This window comes from Pecten maximus, chromosome 14 (genome assembly GCF_902652985.1).
Source record: "Pecten maximus chromosome 14, xPecMax1.1, whole genome shotgun sequence".
NCBI classification, from domain to species: domain Eukaryota; kingdom Metazoa; phylum Mollusca; class Bivalvia; order Pectinida; family Pectinidae; genus Pecten; species Pecten maximus.
Window position 1 is genome coordinate 27,183,952 of NC_047028.1, and position 14,273 is coordinate 27,198,224.

Genomic DNA, 14,273 nt, shown 5'->3' on the forward strand with positions numbered 1-14,273 from the left:
AGCCACCTCTTATTTTCAACTTTTCAGAAATGGCTTTAGATTCCATATGCATACACATGTTAGAAATGGAACTTTTTTGAAATTATAGATTTTTAATTTGATTTTGAGACATTGCATGCTAACAAGTACCTTGGTACTAAGCATTAGATTTAAATATTGGAGCTCCCAATGACAGCAACATTTATTTCCCCCTCCCAAAAACACAAGAAGATTCCTGTTCCCTATTGGCTGACAGAATAGTATCACAGAAACACTAGGAGCTTCTAATATGTACAATATACAATATTAATTCTTAATGACAGACTATCATCACAACAATGCAAGGATATTCTAATATGTAAGATAATAATAATAATAATAATAAAGTCTTTATTTAAAAACTTTATAACAAAATGAGTCAAAGACTCGTCTCCCTTTTGGTCAAGTTCACAAAGCATAATATGTACAGTATATTACAAAATAGACATAAAAACATGTAATATCACAGATGAACTTAAAAGTAATAGCCAGAAAGAGTCTTGATAAAGTAGCTATTACTGGTAAAATTTAAAAGATACACAATATTAATTCCTAAAGTTATAGATTTAGGTCTTATATAGATTGAATCACATGTATCTCCCCTTCCTTGTCACCAGCAACTATAGTTACAATAGATTAGCTTCAGCACAGACTTTATTATTCAGACAAAATTTAAGGTTTTTGACAAAATCAATGATTTAGAAATTTTAGAAAATTGACGATGAACATATTTCATTTTGTTATCCCTTTTAACATTAGTTTCTTTAATTTTCATCACATTCCCTAATGTAATTAATGTTGTAAATCACGATTATAGCTTTATATATATATTTTTGCAAATTTTCCCTTCATTTTAGTTTATTTTTATTATTTTCCTTTCAGTGAAAATGGAAGGTTTGTTTTTTTAGTCATATTTTCCTTTAATTCTTTCTGCTTCTTGTTTTAATTTCATGGTGCTTAAATATTGTGTTAAATTTTTTCCCATAAAATCAATCATGTTGATGATTAAAAAGCATTTCAGAAATTCTTTGAGTTTAATGAGATATTTTATTTAAGCCCATGAATGAGATGTGTGTTTGAAATGTTTTGTTTTAACTCAAAAGTCTTGTGTTGTTCAGTAGCATGTCTTTACACTTGAATTAATACTATATGTTTATGTATTAATGAGGATGATAAATAGTTTTGGATGCTTGATATGTTTGTAGAATATTAATCAATACGTTAGACATAAAAAATATTCTCTGTATTATTTAACTTATTATATTTGACCTGAAAGGTACCCTGAGCAATCAGCAATTTAAAAAAATACAACGATAAGAGAATTTTTCAAAAATGGAAGAAAAAATAAATGTCATAATTGGGCAGATTCTGAAATATATTGGTAAATGGACATTTGAATGAAAAGGGTCAAAGAGGGTGCTTTTGAGGTCAAAAGTAGCAAATGAAATGGATTGCTATATCTAAGGACTTTTGGTGTATACGTTACTTTGATATGCTGGTATATAAGCTACAATGTATGTAGATAGTTGCTAACTAAATTTCAATATATTATTCTGTGAAATTTATTTGCCATATTTATCGTGTAATATTTCCATGTGACTTATATTGTGCTCATAAACTTAAAACCAAAAGGGGCGAGAGGAGCGTATGGTGTTTTCAAGCACTTATTAAGATGTGATGCTTATTTCCTTGCATGGGCTTATTGCTGTATAAATATGGTATAAATGCTTATAACAAAAACTGTTGTCGGGTATGTATTTTGTATTAAGTTTGATTTTCAGGATGAACTTAAGTTATTTCTCCCCACTTGTCACACAGTGTATTATGATATTGAGTAAAATATTCTTTACGTATAGTACACTTATTTTTGTCCCAGAAACACACACGTTTTCTAAAAGTTGGTTTGTTCCGTTGAAAGGTCAATGGATGTGAGTTTGTCTTTTATTCACTAATTGATCAATTGTGTTCACTAAAGTTCAGATTTTTGAATTTTTTTATTTTATGTCCTCTCCCTTTTTCATCAGTCAGTTTCGTCCATTATGAGAAAATGTTTATGTGGGATTCTGCTAGATGAAGACGAAATGATATACACCTTAAAAATTGGAAGAAAATTGCTATGTGCTTTACATTATACCACATCTGGCCCAGAGCTCCATCAATGTTCCTTAACTTCATGGAATTTCTGAACTTCAAATTTTCCATATGAAAGCATTACAGAATTTAAAAATTTTTCAAAGTTACTTATTCAAGATTTTAATCCAATAAGGCATTCATAGGGAAAATTGGAAGATAAGGGATTTCATGAATTAAAAAACATTGATCTAGCTAGGACATGATGTCGTAAACATGGCCAGGTGATGGTGTTGTTCCAACTTTGTAATATTTATACTTGATTGTTCCTGGCTCAGGGTCCCACTACACATTCGCCTACAGAGGTAATGGTATAAAGCATGATACCGGCTGATAATATTGGACTGTGAATGTGATGGAATGCTTTTCTTCTCAGAAATTTCGATAATAACTGGTTTACTAAAATTCAAATTTAAAAAAAGTGTATATCACTGATATAATTGGAAAAAGAAAAAAAAGCAAATCTTATAAAATCCCTCTGTCAGCAAGCCAAGAGTCGAGAGTTAAAAATTTCTCAAAATTTTGTGCTCAAAATAACTTCAGATAGATAATTTTCTAAATTTTGATGTTCTGTGTTATATTTGTAACAGAAATTTATTAGTGCTGAATCAGATATAGTTTATCAACATATAAATGCAACATAAAAGATTTTTTTTTGCATGATACATTTAAAAAAAAACCAACCTAAGCTTACAGTGACTATGGCCTGATGTTTTGTCGCCAGTTTTTAATCTTCTGTGTGGTAGCTATAGCTAGCCTAAGCTGATGGAGCAGTAAAGCCGAGTTTGATTGATTGAAAGACTTTTTATCCCACCATCATCGGATGGTTGGTTATTCAAATCACTCTTCGTCCGTCGCCCAACCACAAAAAATCTTTATCTCTCTTTCTTAAGAAATACTTGAAGGATTTTTCTAAGACTTCATTATTATGGAGGTTCTAGTCGTGCCAATTCAATGAGTCTGATCTGGAAAACAAATTGGTCGACAGGCAGCCATCTTAAGTTTTTTTTATCACTATTATTGTAGAAGTACTGGAATCAAAAAAGAGGAAAAGGGAAATGAGGGGGGGGGGGGGGGGGGGGGGGGGGGTTGAGAAAAGATATGTCATACATGGAACTTCTAAAGATCATTCAATGGTGGGCACCAAGATATCTCATGTTTTTGAGAATGGCATATGATGTAGTTAGACTGCTTAATTGTTTTCCTGGGCTATAGCCTTGCTTTTGACATTGAATATTTATTTAAATTTTCTGTAATAAATTTGGTGAATTCACCTGTACATAAACAGTATTGTAGTACAACTTTGACCTGCAGTTTTGCTATCTGTATATCATTCATAATTGAAGTTACATGACAATGTAATAGTTGCCATCCTTCACTTGTATACAGTGGACGAGCTATAGAGATAATCATCAAGTTAATGTCCAGGTAATATAATTACAGGTAATTCTCATCTCTGTGAACCAGGAAGTCGACAACAAGGCAATAAACTTAAGTTAAATGGTTGTGTAATAAAACAAAATTCAGGGAATAAGAAATTAAAAAAGAAGGAAATGAAGAAATGAAATTATGTCATGATTTTATTGACAATTAAATTAACTTATCTAATGAAATATATTTGATTCTAGAAATAGTCTGCTATTTTGTCAGGACTGTTCATTACAATGATTTTTTTAGAGTTGTCTCCTCTGGTTTATAGACTAAGTCACTGCTAGGCAGGATTTTGGTCTACACAGTGGATTAGATTACAGCTTTTCAAGCCGAGTCTGGTTTCACTAATCACCATGTCAAATATCTGTCATATATATATAGAGCCAGATGTCATCACAAACTACAAAAATATACACTTTTATGTAATCCCCCCCCCCCCCCCCCCCCCCCCAAAAAAAAACCTGACACTTTACACACACACCATGGTATTTACATAATTTTTACGATTTTAAAAAGCTATTCAGAAAAAATATATCAGTTTCTTTGATAAATAATAGTCCATTGGGGTAAGTTAACCAAATTCTGGATTAACACAGATTATTTTTTCGGTTTTTTTTTTCCCTCCTGAAAACATTTTGATCCTGTGGTACCTAGTATGCCAAAACATTGAAGATCTCCCTCCAGATGTTGTGTGGTCTTCTGTAGTTACTGCTTATACGTTTTATAGACTAGACTACGTTTTATGGACTAGACTCGTGTTTTCTAGCTATTTCGTATCAATCCTAGGGAGACTATCATACATAATGACCCATGTATCGGACGTTGGATCTCGGTTTTCTTGGTAATCATAGAAATATATGATGCTATAATTTGAAAGACAGAAATCCTGAAATGAATGACCAATCAGATCCATCCTTTTTGAATACAGATGTATTCATGCTTCTTTTTGAGGATAATGGATGTCGGGTTTGATGAATTTTCTTCACAACTACATAAAAGGCTGTTTGAAAGTGATCCCTCAGACCATTGTGCACACATGTATTAATCTCCTGCATGGGTATAAAGCTTCTAGCTGTTTAAACACTAATGCTGATATCAAATTTATTGCTAAGTGGTGCATGTGGGATTTCACAAAAATTTCAAAAGACAATGCTACTTCCATAGAACAGAATTGAGCTTATTAATCCTGGTAAATGTTTTTCATTAATTAATTTTGCAAATTATAGAATTAAGAGACTTCTTCGAGAGTAACAGTTTTTTTTTTGGTTAATTGGTAATTAGCAGTCAGATCAGTTTACAATTGTTTTTCCAGATTTAAAAAAAAAGTTTTCTATGTAGCACTAATTATATAACTAATTCTCTAGTGATTGTTACAATCTATATATGATGATGAACATTATGTATGTTGTAATGGTCAAAATAAAATTATTGCATGATTTTCTCAAAGCAGAATTTCAATATTAAGCCAGCTTTGAGATTTAATTTCTGAGTTTTACCCTTTATATATGTTTTAGTGTTGTCAGTAGTAGATAAAATATAGGGTAGAAGTTAGGAGCAATGTTAATTCATCGTACCAGTACATATGTGTATTAAGATGGAAAACTGACTTCAGCCTTTGTTTATATATCATCATTTTCCATGGAGTTTAACATTTATGCATACTTTGCTAAAACATGTAAGGAGTTTTGTGAGTGGTATTTCAAAGACAGCAGTCTGAAACCTGCAATGAAATTGCTTAGAAAAAAATTATTAATCATGTATATGTAAAACTAAAAAAGGGGGGTAGAGCCATGTATATGAAGTTACTTAATTTCTGCAGGTAACAAAGAATCATTAACAGTCTATAAACTTACATGTTATGTTGATAACTTTAAATTAAGAATTTCAGAATGGAGAATGCATACTTTTTGTGATATTGACTGATGTAGTATGTTTTAGTGTAAATTGAATGGTGATGATATGTACATGTATAGGGTCTGGTGGTAATGTCATTCTCTGTGTTACAGTGACAAGGGAATAAATAAACAGGAAGTCATCCGAGGGACCCTTCATTATTTGTTTGATGGTGTGATGCCATTCCTTCAGGTAACCATGACTACCAGTCTTATATTTATACATCCTTTGGAGTTGTGTAAAGTTTGATTAAATAAAATCTAAGCTCTCTGATGATTTGTTAAAAGAAAATTTTCCACAAATAAGACCAGTCAATACAGCTTCCTTGTTAGTACCCTACCGGGTGAAACTGGGGACTACAGTTTCCTTTCCGTCAATCTTTTTCATGTGTATATATATATATATATGTATGTAATACCAAAGTTTGTTGGCACTCTAGAGGCTTCCTTCCTTGAGGAATTTTGATCAAACTTGACCCAGTATGCTTGTTAAACTTATGATTCATATTAAGAGTCCATAATGTTTACTTAATAGGAGGATTAATTGAGTACTCAATGAACTAATGTGATATACATTCTATTGACAAACATTGTAAAGGGCAATAACTACGTATTTACTCATTCTCCTTCCGTTTGGTACCAAATGAAATTTTAAATAAACTGTTCTTGCTATAACCTCTGTCATGTAGAAGCTTGAATATTTTCTTTGCCATTTTAGATCTTCTGTAGGAGCTACTACCAGCCTGATGCGAGCATGTTCCCTAGTGAGCCGCAGCAACTGGATGATTTAGCCAGAAACTTCAAGGTAACATTATGTAGCCATGAATTCCTGACCATAGTTCGTGTAAAAACTTGACCACCAAAGTGGACTTCATATTTGTTCGAAATAAAAAATGAATTATTAAAAATTTATTGCAGTCAAATCTGCCTCAGTGAACATCTGAATTAAGTGACTGCCTGTCATATGTAACTGTATTTATGCCTTCTCAATGCTAGTTACTATACTAGATACCTAAACCTGGATTCAGAGACCACCTGTCATATGTGACCTTTTACTGCCTCCATTGGAAGGTCAACTATGACAGGTTTTCGTGTCTCCTGCAAAATGCAGAAGGCGACATATATGTAGGTATCACTATATCAGTGTTAGCGGCAGATCTTCCTTATCAAAAGTGCCTGCTTTGGATTGCTTTTCAGGTCCAAAGGTCAAGGTCACTCGCACTAAAAATAGAAAATTTGTTTCCGTGCAATAACGCATTTTCCTTGGGCTGATTTAACTAAAGTTTCATGCTGATCCTCCTTAAAATTTGAAATTATTGTACAGTATTAAACCTTCTATATCCATTGGTTATAGGACTTCATGACGGTGGCTGCACCTCTCATCAGTCTGGAGAAACAAATGAAGAACATTGTATCCTGTATGACTACAGTAATGTCTGCCTCCACCCTTCCTGTCAGTGTGAGTATATGTTACCATGGAAACAATACCTGATTATACATTACCATGGAAACACTTCCTGTCTCAATGAATATTGTTTCTTTAGTGTTTGGAAACAAACAATTCCATAAAGTTATAATTTTTTTGTGTAATGATGTAGATGCATGAATGGTTATTTGAAAAAAAAAAAAATAATTGTTTCTAGGATATGGAAGAGTTCCAGGAAGAGTACGGAGGAAAAATCCAGCAAGATGTCCGCAGTGACGCTCGTAAGGTGAGTACTCCATGGAAATCGCTCATAAATCTGCAGTGAGCCTTGGTGTTGGTAAATCTTAATGGATCTGTAATGGATCTGCAGTGACACTGATTCATTTGGCAATTTTGATTGAAGATGAATGACCGTGATGTTCAATCATGTGCATACCCTTCAGATAAGGGATATTTTAGATCAAATAAACAATATAAAGGTTTCAGAACTTAAACAATTCCCTGGGTGGGTGCTAGTTTCTACTTGAGTGTGCAGTGTTGTTGGCTAAGGTCACTAGTTGATAATAATAACTGCATCCAGGCACATTAATTTTCAACTTCCTTTATTATTCAAGATTTTTTTCCCTTGAAATTCATCAGAAAATAATTCCTTCCTTTCAGATGTACGAGGATTTCTACGAGACAGAAGAAGACATCAATTTACAACTGAATGTGTTCGCTGTCAATATGAAAGTGGCCTATGGCGGCATCAACTCTGTGGAGGTACAGCTCGGCCATGGGTCTCCAGATACAGGTAAGAAATATCATTTAAATTAGTCCACATTTCTCCAAGAATCTCCTTTATATCTCATTTCCCTACAAGAGCCACGCTAAAAACTGTGCAATATGTTTTGTAAAGGGTGATTGAAAGCATTTTAATGGTAGAAATTCAAAAGTTCCTTTGCTGCACAAGAGTATCCCATCGTGAGATTTGATGCTCAAATTAAAATCGTGAATCATGTATTCAGGTCACCATGATCTGTTTTGTATGTTTCTAAGATTTTTACCTAGAAATTTTCATCTTCAATAAAAAATAATTAAATAAATAAACAGATAAAAACCTATAAATGATGACTGATTCTTGCAATTGACTCAATAAATGTTGATCTTTTCATTTCTATAGAATACTCCGAACTCGGTGGTGATGAGGAATTGCCATTAGGAGCAGAATTTCAGGATCATCTTTCCTGCCTAATTGATAAACGAAAGAAAACGTCTGTTGAGAAATATGCCATGGCAGAAAAACTGGTTAAACAGCTAGAGTAAGTTTATATATCTTTTCATTAAAAAAATATAATTGCATGTCCTCCAAAATGAAAGTCTTTGTAAGAATGCTAAATATCACTATGGGGGTTGGAGACGCAGTGTCTCTCAATGTAAAAACCTTTCAAATCCTGATGGTACCAGTGCATTGGATATGGTAGTATCCAAGAGGCCTCTCCCCGAAAAATCCAGGTTATGATAAAAGCTATAAGGAGTGAGTCTGACACTGTAGCTCTTGTTAAAAATGTTTAAATGAGAAAACATTATAATAATTGCTTCCTTTTCTTCTGTTCAGGATATCATCTAGTTTAACACACCTGAATGAGAAAGAGAAGCTAGAACAGGTAGATCTGGATGTCAAATGTCTACAGCTTCTGAGAGGCCTCATACACAATGAGATGATACGTCTGCCTGAGGACTGGGAGGGGCAATCCCAGGCTCACAGAAGGTAAAAAGAGACAGTTTTGTTATGTTTCAGTTGATCTTCTGTATCTGTAATACAGATAATTGATGTAGACATATTTTTTGTGCCTCTTCCCCCCACCCCCCACCCCCACTTCCCCTGTGACTACTCTGTCACACCTTTGTCATCTGTTGATTTTTTTACAATCTTGTACGCGTAACACCAAAGTCCACATTGCTGCTTAATGGTCATTTGTCTAATGAAGGTGACAAAACGTCACGTTTATTAAACCAGGGTTGCCAACTCACTCACGTGAGACAAAAAACTCACGTAAAAACGTCCCTAAAATGTCCCTTCTCACGTTGAAGCAATCCTCACGTAACGTGAGGTACAAATCTCACACATCGATTAAGTTTTCTCAAGTCGCCTCACGCGAAGCCATGAAATCGACAACTTTAGCTTGGGACTGTTCAAAGGGGAATAACTCTTACAGTTTTTGTAAAGATTACACCAGGCGTCGCGCTTCACATCCGGTTGGTAGCGACGGAAGCACGTTCGGAGAGTCGACTTCTTAACGCGATAACTAAGCTTAGGCCTACAAAAATAGTGAGTAATATTCACATGCTCAGTTTATAACTGAACAATCCCTTTGATATTTCGTGAAATATGCCGTTGCCTAAAAGGAAAAAGATCGCTATCTGGTCCACTAAGCTCGCCAAGTTAAAAGAATCGCCATGCGGAAAAAATCACGATTGGATTTATTAAAATGTTTTCGGAAATGAGCATGCCAGTTGTTTAAAGCTAACTTTTCGATCAGATAAAGTGCAGTATGTGATATAAAACGCCACATTTTGTCAGTTGGCATTGAGTTGGTTTTTTAGGTAAAAGTTTATATAATTACCACAGCTAGAAATTAAACTCTTGACAGATTTTACTTTTGCAAGACAATCGGGAAATTCTATATGGCAGTGACGGACAAAATGATTGCAAAGTTCCCCCTGCATGATCCTTCTTTGACATGGATTTTTTGGTACCTAGCCAAAGAGCTATATACTTTATCTACTAGAAATTAAATCCAAAAATCTTTACATGATATAAATAGAACAGTTATCCATTGCTTCAAAACATTTCATAATCTTGACCTTAAAATATTGATTAAAACTATTAATAATCAACTTACAAAAGCTATTGGAAACTTATTTAGTTCTTTAAGTTCTATAACTGGCAGCTAGATTACATATAATGTCACCAAAGATGAGGAGAAGGATTCACTTGAGGAGGAAATTATTGACTATCAGCTTGCTCCAGGAGAAGATTTCAAAGCAAGAATATATATTAAATAAATGGCTTAAATATCTGTTAATGTCTGATATTTTTTCTGCAACATTTAATCAAATAATAAAACGCTGTGATGCCGCGACGTCGTCAAAAAGTCTCACACATTGGAAGAGCCCAATGTGGGAGATCTCCCACATTGGGCTACTTACAGGTTGGCAACCCTGATTAAACATACACTGGTTGTGATAAATGCCAAAGTCTGTCAATATCTATATTGTGTGTGTACATTGTTCAGACATAACTTGTCTTTGTTATATAGACAGTTGCCTTTGGTCTCTATTTCAGACATAAATTATCTATGTTATATAGACAGTTGCCTTTGGTCTATATTTCAGACAATTAAAGGTGATCGAGGAAGTCCAGAATGCCCTCAACACATATGGGGTGGTAACCAGTGTCTTAGAACACTTGTCTCGTCCACAGGACAATGTCGTCCGAGAGGTCCTCGCTTTCCTCGCTGCTCTCCTCTTCAATGGAAATGATGAAGTCCAGGTATATTTGTCTAGGACATCACATAGAATAATCTCTTTTAAGTCCATTGTTATCATTTTAGATAATTATTCATAAATTCTCGCATACTTCACAGGGTTATCCGGCGATTACTAGGGAAAAGATCTCACACAGGGGGGTAAAAAAAGTCGGCACACGCTATATGACACTGCTCACAATAATGTAACATCATCATTTTACGTTGAGTAACCAAGTCGTAAATTTTGACACACATTCAAAGGAGCATTGAAGATGGCACGATAAAAAACTTTCATAAAAACTTGCATTTGGTTGCAAGTATGTGAGAAAAATAATCAAACATAGTTCTGTTCCATGAACAAGGATATCTCAACCCTCGTGTAAGAGTTTGGCTGGCCAGCACTCGGCAAGCCTCCCACTGACTGGCCAAACTCTTACACTCAGGTTGCAATATCCTTGTCCACGGAACAGACCAATGTTAGATACTATTCTCTCATTCATAAAATCCGACTTCCAGTTAGCACTTCACACCTAACCGATTCACTGTGGAATTTTTTGGAAAAGGAGACATTAAGTACATATATATAGATATGAATCAAAACTGTTAGTGTTCAAAATAATCAAGTAAAATAGGTACAGTTGTATATACTATTGAGAGTACCACTAGCTATTGTTATACATTGACAATAGAGTTATGTAATGTTTTCCGTCTTTGTTGTATACAGGCGAGTTTGATCTCTTACTTCACTGGAACCAGAGAGGAAACTTTCTTCTTTTCCATTAAGGGCCGAATGAACATGTCCGCCATAGCTACCAGAGAGAAGTATGACAATTACATGATGTTCTAATAACGTACAATAATGTAGATTCTGTTTTACCAGCAAAGTGGTTGAAATGACAAATTTGTCTGTTTAACATTAAATGTTAAAGCACAAAACAAATTTCCTTTCTGATTAGGTACAGGAGAGAAATGTACTTCGTGAAATTGCATTTGAAAATGTGTGCTTCACACACGGCTCTATTTTTTTATAATCAGCTACTCTCAGTGTGGTCACCTCTTTTAAAAGACAACCTGGTTTAAGTGACGACTCCTCATTGTGAAATGAACCTGAGTGTGTTTAAAGACCTACAGAGTACTATTTGGAATTCACACGGGTGATACAATATGTTGGCGTGACTGGCATGTAACATTGTTCTGAACGTGTCACCCAGATAAAAATGTATTCTATTTTGAATTCAAACAGAAATAACTCCAAATTGTGTGTAGTTTTTACATAAGATAGGATTCTTGCTTTTATTAAATACTCCATTATAAATTGGACACCCTGTTTTTTGGCTAAGATTAAATACTGATGCTGGTTTTAATTTTCTTTAGGCGACTGTTACAAGCCATGCATACAGCCAAATTGGATGAAGCAATACAGCAGGCTAAGGCACTGAAGAAAGCCATGCAAACCGGACATATGGCTACAATTGTAAGTACAGTCAAACCGGAGATATGGCTACAATTGTAAGTACAGTCAAACCGGAGATATGGCAACAATTGTAAGTACAGTCAAACTGGACATATGGCTACAATTGTAAGTACAGTCAAACCGGACATGTGGCTACAATTGTAAGTACAGTCAAACCGGACATGTGGCTACAATTGTAAGTACAGTCAAACCGGACATGTGGCTACAATTGTAAGTACAGTCAAACCGGACATATGGCAACAATTGTAAGTACAGTCAAACTGGACATATGGCTACAATTGTAAGTACTTGTCCTGCTCCTCTAATTATTACCTGTTCATTTCACTCGTGTAGATTATTTTTGTAGTATTGTATTTATCAACAGTTTTTTCAATGATTTCTTAAATATCCATGCATAATTTGTAGATAGGTGAAATTGTTAAGAACGGAAAAAAAGTCATTTCCTCTCTTCAGATGATAAATCCAACACTTTGAAACCTTAATGATTGTGAAACCAGGGAAAAGATATTGATTCAGATATTTAAAAAGAAATCTTTGAGTTTTGTTATAAGAGCTGTGTTTTCTTTGTTTCACCAGGAAATCATGAAGGCCAACCAGATGAATTCCATGCTGTCCATTGCTAAGAAGTCGATGGCTAATTTGCGTCTGTCTGCCAGACAGGGAACAGTAAGTCCAGATCTTTCCAATCACTGCTGTTTTGTAATGCTATATGAACTACACTTTAGAAATATTCCAGGTTTCCTGTAGAAAATATTTAGTAATTTCTCTTTTTCCTGGATTGCCTAAATTACAAGCTTTTTGTTAATACTCAGCAATAAAATGACCCTGTTTTAAGATTTAATTTCTACCCACACAAAAATTGCCTTTTCAACGTATTGAAAGAAAACGGAGTCTGAACAATCATTTGATTGTCGCTATGAGGGAGAACCAGGAACTCCTATACAATTATAAATCTGAGATACATTAATAATACAAGTAATGTCATAATTATTTATATTTCAAATACCGTATAGCGGGAAATTTTAGCGGGGCTTTAATTTGGCGATTTGGCGGGTCCGTATATAGATCGCCAAAATTTAACCCGTCAAATTTTAACACCGCCAATTAAAAAGACGCGAAAATTTCAATTTTGCCAATATTTCCGTTCCGACCGCCTTTGATAACTCCCGAGAGTAACGACTGGTGCGTGACCTTGGTTGTTGCCTGGTACCTGTCGGCCAAAATGCCGAATAGGTATGAATAGCTAATGAACAACTCCTCACAATACATATATAGCTATGCAAGTATGACATATATCGCATCATAATTATTTTTTTGTGAAAATAAAGCCATCTACCCATAACATCAAATGGACTGGTGTTAACACTTTACCTGTATAGGCTCCTTGTTTAACTTATATATAATTACCTGTAAGTACAATGTAAACACATCATACAATATATTACCACGTCGATATCTTACGGTTGATTAAATTCTCTTTGTCTGTTGCTTGTACACATACTCATATAAACACTAATTTGACAAATCTACATGTATATGTTCGTCTGAAATTTTTGTGTAATAGTTTCCGGTTTCGAGACAGAGGATTGATAATACACAACACACTTAATCAACATGGATAGGATGTATGGACATAGCATAATTATATATACAGTATTTACCGGTAGGTAATATTTATGCTCAACGCCAAATTAAAACCCTAGATTTAAGGAAAATCGCTAAATTTTAACCCGCCAAAATTTAACTTTCCCTTCTCATCACCAAATCGCCAAATTTTATGACCGCTAAAATTTCCCGCTATACGGTATCTAAATTCCATGTTTTTGAGACCGATGAAGAGGATCTTGTTTGATCCTGTATTGGAAAATAAACTTAACTTAACTTAATGTAAGCAACTTTATCGAACATGATGGTAAACAAATACAAATTCTCCGAAATAAAGATGTTAAGATGTATATGAATGCTTAAGAGATCAATGTTTTCAACTTCTTTTCATCAATAAGTATACACAAAATCATTCAAATTCATTCAATCAAAAATATTGGTAAAAGAAAAAAGAAAAAAAAAAAAAAATTTAGATATGCAGGGACCCATATGTGATTTTCTTTAACATATTTCATTTTCTTCTGTTGCTATGATGTTTCCCACACCACAAGTTAAATTCATTTCCAACAGAAACTAGGAGCATCCCGTCGATCAGTCCTGGGTGGCTCACGAAGGTTCGGCAGCCGTCTAAAAGCCGGACCCAGCTCGCGCAGTAATAGTAACAACGTGTTGATGCCACCACCTAACGGCATCGCAGGAAAGCAGGGCTCTGTTATGATCGGAAATAAGAACAGCAAGGTTGCTCCAACACCAAATCCTGAGATTCAGGTCGAGGTAGGTTATAC

At 34.4% G+C, this 14,273-nt stretch overlaps 1 protein-coding gene across 21 annotated transcripts in view; it reads left to right on the plus strand.

Moving 5' to 3' along the window:
• Positions 1-14,273, plus strand: part of LOC117342976 (inositol 1,4,5-trisphosphate receptor type 2-like) — a 141,615-nt gene that overhangs the window by 102,160 nt on the left and 25,182 nt on the right. For 18 of the 21 annotated variants that reach the window (XM_033905287.1, XM_033905289.1, XM_033905300.1 and 15 more), the window contains 13 exons: positions 901-912; positions 5,586-5,664; positions 6,190-6,276; positions 6,826-6,930; positions 7,115-7,183; positions 7,558-7,690; positions 8,060-8,198; positions 8,495-8,647; positions 10,276-10,432; positions 11,134-11,231; positions 11,784-11,883; positions 12,460-12,549; positions 14,059-14,262. In XM_033905287.1, the coding sequence (XP_033761178.1) occupies positions 901-912; positions 5,586-5,664; positions 6,190-6,276; positions 6,826-6,930; positions 7,115-7,183; positions 7,558-7,690; positions 8,060-8,198; positions 8,495-8,647; positions 10,276-10,432; positions 11,134-11,231; positions 11,784-11,883; positions 12,460-12,549; positions 14,059-14,262 (1,426 nt within the window). The remainder of the gene's footprint in view (positions 1-900; positions 913-5,585; positions 5,665-6,189; positions 6,277-6,825; positions 6,931-7,114; positions 7,184-7,557; positions 7,691-8,059; positions 8,199-8,494; positions 8,648-10,275; positions 10,433-11,133; positions 11,232-11,783; positions 11,884-12,459; positions 12,550-14,058; positions 14,263-14,273) is intronic. The other 3 variants (XM_033905290.1, XM_033905303.1, XM_033905307.1) reach the window with 1 other exon arrangement.